General features: G+C 36.8%; 1 protein-coding gene across 2 annotated transcripts; it reads left to right on the top strand.

The window, feature by feature from the left end:
• Positions 1 to 1423: 1423 nt before the first annotated feature.
• LOC128156828 (uncharacterized) lies at positions 1424 to 7154 on the top strand. Of its 2 annotated transcripts, XM_052819135.1 has the most exons (5): positions 1424 to 1582; positions 3421 to 3747; positions 3842 to 3946; positions 4029 to 4091; positions 4223 to 7154. In XM_052819135.1, the coding sequence occupies exons 1-5, from the start codon at positions 1498 to 1500 to the stop codon at positions 6745 to 6747; spliced, it is 3105 nt and encodes a 1034-aa protein (XP_052675095.1). In that variant the 5' UTR covers positions 1424 to 1497; the 3' UTR covers positions 6748 to 7154. The 2 variants fall into 2 exon arrangements, with proteins under 2 accessions (XP_052675095.1, XP_052675096.1); XM_052819136.1 differs by lacking the exon at positions 3842 to 3946.
• Positions 7155 to 7571: the final 417 nt, after the last annotated feature.

Genomic DNA, 7571 nt, shown 5'->3' with positions numbered 1-7571 from the left:
GGTGCTTTGTGAAAAATAAAAATCCGTAAACATTATAATTTTTATGTTAGCGTAACATGTCAGATTTTTACAATATTTGAAATGTTTTACAAACATTTTATATAATTTTCATGTTTTTTCTTTGTTTTCCTTACCATGATTTTTTTTTGGGGGTGGGGGGGGGGGGGGGGTTGAGGGGATGAGGATGATATAGGATTTGTTTTTAATAAATATGGATTTTGTGTGCAGGTATATATTTGAATCTACAAATAGTTAGACGATGCTGCTGTGCATGAGGAATTTTACTCATCAATTTGACGTTGTCATGGACAAAAGGACGTCAATTGAACGTACTCTCTATGTTGTGTTTTTATAAACAATGCCCAACTTGTCAAAAACTTATGAATGTTTGTGAAATTTAAAAGTTATTTTTATAGAGAAAATGATGTATACTATGGGGCACACTGTATAAGTACTTTGTTGTTACATTCATAATTTACTTAATAACCCTTTGCTGTACTAGTAGATACATAAGAATTATATATATGTAGACGTACATTCATAATTTACTTCTATATAATAACCAGATTGTTGTTAATACGTAGATGTACAAGTATTTTGTAAGTTCATTTATAATTTGTGTAAATACATACATGTAATACGTTTGACTCAGATTGTAAAACGTACATCATTATTCAAATTGTAAGCATTGCCAGTCTCTCCACTTCTGTCAGGTTTTATTTTCTCAATTTATCATATACATTGTCAATCCTCGTCTACTTCAGGAGAAGGCAAAAAAAAAAAAGACAGAATGCTTAATTGCAGCCCAGTCTTTGTTTTGCAAGATACTTAATATAATTTTGGCGTCCACTTTAAGACGGGTGCTGACCCGGGGGTGGGGGGTCCTGAAGATACTATGGTAAGAAAAAGTCGCATCTTTCCCGTGATTAAAAAATGGGTCGTCTTAAATCTAATTCCGTCGTCACTCGGGTCAGATATCTCCTTTGGCAGACCCCATGACTAATTTCAAAGGATTCTAATCTTTTTCCAAGGTGTAATGTTTTTTTTCTTTATAGTTAAAGTCAGATTTTCATTTCTTTTCCTCAAATTTTAACCAAATCAAATTACCTTCCCGAAAATAATGAAATACCAGGTTCGCGTCTGTTCCAGGGGGAAAAATTTGCTAGTCATGATGCTTGTAGCGTAGTTGTAATTAAAGATTGGAGCGATGTGGTCTTACAAACAGACCGATACAACGCAGTACGTGTATTCAATGACAAAGCATACAATTTAATCTTTTTAAAATGAAATTCATTTGGAAAATTGAATTGCAACGCAGGGCAATATAACAATCAAACAATACCGTGCAGTGAAACGGCACGTTTGTTTTCACAAGTTGAAAAGGTTTTGGGTAACATAATCTTTAATTGTGTATTGCTTTCTTCTGCATTGGCTCGTGTGTTAAATAAAGTGAGGTATGTCTTAATATGAGGAGTGTTATAGATACCATGGCGTACAATGTCCTCTGATGAAGAGGACCAGGCCCCCACTCCCCGTCCCCTCCCCCCACACCGACCCGTCACCCGGAAAAAGAGGCAGCAAAGTAAGTATAGTTTACTCAACGTGTACAGAATTATAGGACGGGATCTAGAGTGATATTAATTAAATGTCTTTGAAGGTATCTGTAAAAAGAAAAGATTTAAAATTAAGAGCTAACTTGATAATTTTGAATTGAATAATGTTTCTTTCATTTATAAAATTTAGAGGTTTAGTAGATGGACAATATGTTGACCATCCAGCCTCCTCAATTACTAGATTTTTTTCGGACCAATTTGGCATAGGCAATGTACGTCATTGTAATTCGTGTCTTTTTCACCTTCACCAAGACAACATCAGTGCCGAAAAGAGACTTCGTTCAGAGTTCATCATTATTTTTGGAAATACCCCTTAGCAACAAACGGGTTACCCTTGAAATATAATGGTACGGGTAAAAATCACTACACACCGCCATTGAACATCACTGGTTACAGAATCATCTAGTGACCGGGTACGGGGGGATATCGGGAGTGTCATGGCAGTGTGTAATCCTATACATGTACTTGTCGGTCGCTACATAGCTATGTAACGAATATACTATGGTTTATTAATATTTGTGAACATTAGTTTTCGTGGACTATTCAGTAAAAATAACACTCTCAAGGATACATAGTTTTGTGGCCAATGATTGTATAAATACATTACGTTGGAAGTATAATTGCAAGTCGGCGAACGTTCGATTTCGTTGATCAGCTCAACGAAATAAAAAAAAATCAAAGTACTGAAGAACTGATGGGAGTTGATTTTGTATTTTAAAATCACTGATATGTTATTTTGCATGACAAGTACATGTAGTTTTCTAATTTGAATTACGCACATTTTTATAAATGATTTTTTGTACTTTTTCGACAAGAATGTCGAGAAACCCCCATTGGAATCATGTTAAATAATATTTAAAGATAAAATTAATTCAATCAAAGTATGTATCAGTAATAGAAATATTTCTCGAAAATTGCATGGATCCAAGCAATATTGAACTCTAGTCTCGTTCAACCAAACGCTCGTCTGACACCGTAAATCTCCGACAAGGATTTACGGAGACGGTCGACCGTCGAGTTGAACGAGACCATATTGAACTCTGGCGCAGGAATACATACGACGACAAAAAATATTTAAATTGTTCGTACCATTTAAAATCTTACTATTTTCAAGGTATTAGCATACATTACATCGAATTCATCAATTATTTTCAAGAACTAAGTCTTGTCAGCAGCAATGATTTGTGCTGAGGTCCAAACACTGTTTCACTTTCGGTTTGTCTGAGTAACTGCATAGGAGAGTTAATTCAAGTCAACTCCCAAAAATGGTGTTCAAAGAATATCAATGCAACCACAACATCCTAATGTCATACTTATATTTACTGAGTGGGTGTAAACATAGAATATGCAGGTAATGGATGAGAAAATGTTACAAATTGACAAGTAATTGTCATGTTGTAATGGTTTTATTTATTTAGTGGGTTTTTTTATTTATCACGCCTTTTTAACAGATTTAAGAGGCAAAGAAATTGCTATTTTAAAACATGTTTTGTATTTGAGACCGGGTATGAATTGACGTAAATAAGTACATGTTGTGGACACTCTCCATGAAACTGATGTTTAGAAATCAGAATTAATTGATTTCACACCTTGTCGGAATTTTGGTTAAGACTTCAAGTTCCTATAGCAAATCCTAAAGCAAATGGAATCCACTGACTCACCCTTTACCGCGCATTTGAATTATTTTTCCTATTCAGTGATTGCATCTTAGTTATGAAAATGAAGAGTAGCTTTCAGTGGTGCATGCAAGTTTGTTAAGAAAAGATATTATAACCATCTATTAAAGTCGTTTTATTTTCAAATTTAGGCGCCATCCCCCTAGTGCTTCCACTTCTACCTAACCAGTCATCTTTCGAAATTGAAAGTGACGCGCAGAACACTTCTTTGCCACTATCATCTGTTTGGAGCAGAGGACAAGACAATTCAAAAAGAGCAGCTGAACGTCACACAAGAAATGGAAAGATTCAGCGTACTTTCCGAGAAAAGACGAGAGAAAATTTTGCAACTCTGATGTCACCTAGAAAAGATGAAGTCCCAAGATTTAATGGAAATAATGACAGGAAATCAAGAACAGTCCACACATCTAGATTCCCACAGATCGCAGTGTCCAAAGCAAAGGAAAAGAAAATTAAAAGTAAGAGCAAATTGAACAATAGTGCAAAACGTTATAAAAGGAACTAACCTGAAATTACAAATCAGATTAACGAATATTAGCTCATTTTATGTAGACGCCGCCAACTATAATGATGAGGCCCCAGAGAAAGCCATCGTCATCAGAAATTCCAACGTCACAATAAATGGACAGCAGACGATCATAAGTCCTCGGCGGAATGGTAAAATTTTGTCAACAGATATAATGTTAACCGCTGTTTTCAGTGTTAAACCTTTCAGTGCTTTTATATTACGTATTTTTAGGGAAAACGAAACAGAAAAGAAGATTTTTGAATGACTTGCAATCTCGACTTGCGATTCTTCAAGGTATGCACAAGTTTCTATATTAGAAATCAGTCTTCAGATACTAAAATATTACTGGAAAATGGAGGCAAAATTGGTCCGTCATACCATTTATTTCAAATTTCTTTTCTTTCTACTTTTGTTCATATTTACAGAAGAGACACAGTCTCAGCTAGAGGAAAGGAAGACTTTGTTTCAAGTATTCATTGAAACTAGAGCTTACATGAAAGCAAAGGAGACACTTCTAAAGAACAAATTCCTTCTGATTAAGTCTAAGCCAGGAGATGGGACATCATCCATGGCGATGAAATTACTCTACGACCTCACAGACAAACATGACTGGATGACTCCACTTTGCATCCTTGAGGTAACCGACTTCGACGAAGCCATTGGAGAAAATAATTCCGTGATTTTGATTGATGGTCTGTTTGATTTGGATAGCGTATCTCTTGAGTACAAGAAAGAATGGATTGAGAAACTCCAGCGGCTTGCTTCCGCCCTACAGGTCAATAAAAGAAACAATTATGTCATTATTACAATGCCTGAGGACAGTTATGGATATCTGCCAAATTGTCTTTTCGAAAGTAAACTCTTCCAGTCTGCACTGATCGACATAAGCCATGGCGACAACAATCTAACCTTTGAAGAGAAGAAGTTATTTCTTAACATGTACGTTGTTCCCTTTTTCATATTAGATAATACACAGGGTGTAGATCTGATAAACTCTGCTCTACCATTTGGATTTCCAAAATGTTGTGAAATTTTGTACAATAATTGTTCTCTCCATAAAGACCCCCTATGTTTCTTCCGAGATCCCCAGATCTTCATACAGAGTGTGTTAGAACTTATCCAGAAAGTGGAACCGTCAAGATTGGCGCCACTCGCGTTAGTCCTACTTGGCAATGGAACACTGTCTGAGAGACAGCTTTACAGCATTATCAGCAAAAGGAACACTGTTCTGTGGAGAACATTCGAAGATCATTACGAGGTTCTTGTTTGTGAAAGAAAAGACATCAAGTGTCTGATTCACCGAGTCAAGGGAACCTTTCTACAGTTTGATCGAGTCACCAGTCAGTGGACCTTTACTCATCCCGCTGTACAGAAGGCAGTGGTGTGTCTTCTGGGCAGGATAGACCTGAAGCCCGTGATCAAGACTTGTGAACTATCACTACTTCCGAAAATGCGCACTGGAAGTGATTTATGTCGATTCAAAGACGATGTGTTGTTGGAGCACCGCTGCTATAAAGCTTTGAGCAAGCAAATCTGTAACAGCTTATCAAAGAGAGAAGAAGAGACCTTGGAAGTGTTATCTAAGATGTCAGTGTGGGAGGAAAATAAATTTGTTGAATATTTTGCACACTTTCTGAGGGGAAATAAATGGGAAGAAACGTTTCTCTTGCAAGATGCGACTAACAAAGGAATCATCGAATATGCCATGACCAACGGTAACATAAGGGTGGTTGAACACATGTTATCCATTGCTGACAAGATTGGACAAAGAAAAAGCTTGTTGGACAAATCGTGTGAAAATAATTTGACTCTGGCAATGATTCTTCTGAACAAGAATGTTAGACCGGACATTGAAACCGTTCAGAGTGGAATAAAAAGTAAGAATACTGCCATTCTTCGAGAAATATTGATTCGTCTTGGAAAGAACTTCGACCAGTTCGCACGGATACAGAGTAAGTTAGCAGACGACTTTAGTTATGATGTAACAATTGCAGACGAAGCTTGTTTGTCTGGCGATGAAAAGGTTGTGGACACCGTTATAGAAAATTTCCCCAAACTTGTTAGTTGCACGAAAGAATCAAGTTTCTTAATCCTACTGAAAGCAGCCATCACGGGAGGAAATCGTCGAATCGTGAATAGAATGGTTGAGATAGGAGTTGATGACAGGTCTACTACTGGACAAGACCAGACGCAAAAGAATAGTGTTGTCTTTTATATAGCTTGTAAAAATGGTGAAACTGAAGTTGCAAAATATTTCGGAAATGGAGATGTAAGTCTGTTCACATCAAGAGACAAACATAATTATACACCGTTGCATTCGGTGGCGTGTGGAGGGACTAAGGATCTTGCTGAGTACCTAATTCATGGCGGAGCGGACCCATACGCGATAACAACGAAGAAAGCGACAGCTCTTCATCTCTCATGTGCCAGTGGAAATCTCGACATCACCGCCTTCCTGATTGACAGCTACCCAGCACTCGTAGAGATGGAAGACAACAAAAAAGCTACTCCTGTTCATTATGCAACAAGGGGAGGGTCCATTGAAATAATTACCCTTCTCGTAGAGAAGCACGCTAACCTAGCCAAGGTCACCACAAAAAGGGAAACGGTACTGCATGTTTCTTGTCACAGAGGATATCTTGATGTAGCTAGACTAGTCGTAGCTAGGTGTCCGGAGCTAGCTTCTGCTGCTACTGCAGACGGGTACACGGCTCTTCACTTTGCCTGTACCACAGACGACCTTGACCTGGTGAGATTTCTAGTTGAAGATCTTCACCTTGACCCTCTGCAGCGGACCAATGATGGGACCAACTCAATACAGCTGGCCACAGGGTACGGAGTCCGGGAGTACTTGGAGCGAATATGTGTGTCCCAAAGCTTCGCCTCTATTGGAAGATTTCAGTGTGACTCTGACGACGATAATGTTTCGGAAGAGATCGAAAGACACTAATGTTTCGGAAGAGATCGGACGACGATAATGTTCCGGAAGAGATCGGACATTTAACTGAACCATCAAATCTCTTTTTTGTTGTTGTTTTGTATTCATAATACTGTTCTTGTTTTCTTTTTTTTATTCATTTGGAAAGCTGCTTCAACACTGAATATTTATTTCTTGGCACCACTGTTTCTAGTATTTGTTTTCGCCCAAACAATCATGGAACTGATAAGCTTACAATTGTGCTTGTCCTATTCAATGAATGACATTCTGTGCTGGGGTGAGCTCACTTCATTGACTGTTTATTAATTTCTCTCATATCAATAATGAGTTGAAATTAATACAAAGGGAGACAACTCAAACATAAAGCTGAAAATAAGTTGTGTCCTACTAGTAAATAAACATTACAGATACGTTTTAAATAGTCGTTTCGTGTGATACCAGTCAATTTAGCTCTTTGTTTTCGCCACAAATGCGATAAGTGGGACTTCGCATTATAAAGAATCTATATATATATAGCATTAGGTTTTGGGTATTTTCTTTTTTGAAAATATATATATATATATATATATATATATATATATATATATATATATATATATATATATATATATATATATATATATATATATATATATATACATGTATATAACGTTGGGTGCCTGTGAGCAAATCTGGTCCTTTTTTGAAAAATGCAAATGGTCATTCATTGACTACTTCACGCGTTTGATTCGAATACCAGGTAGGTAGTAACAATACCTAATATGTAAAGAACGTGGATTTAATCAACTATAGTATATACTACATGTACATATACACATATATGTCCATGGAACAAT

This window comes from Crassostrea angulata, chromosome 7 (assembly GCF_025612915.1).
Source record: "Crassostrea angulata isolate pt1a10 chromosome 7, ASM2561291v2, whole genome shotgun sequence".
NCBI classification, from domain to species: Eukaryota; Metazoa; Mollusca; class Bivalvia; order Ostreida; family Ostreidae; genus Magallana; species Magallana angulata.
This window is presented reverse-complemented; position numbering and strand designations above follow the sequence as displayed.

Excerpts from the sequence above, each read along its gene's own strand:
- LOC128156828 (XM_052819135.1), top strand. The coding sequence starts at position 1,498 with ATGTCCTCTGATGAAGAGGACCAGGCCCCCACTCCCCGTCCCCTCCCC. Across the intron at positions 3,947-4,028 it reads CATAAGTCCTCGGCGGAATG|GGAAAACGAAACAGAAAAGA; the intron begins GTAAAATTTTGT and ends ACGTATTTTTAG. Across the intron at positions 4,092-4,222 it reads TCGACTTGCGATTCTTCAAG|AAGAGACACAGTCTCAGCTA; the intron begins GTATGCACAAGT and ends TCATATTTACAG.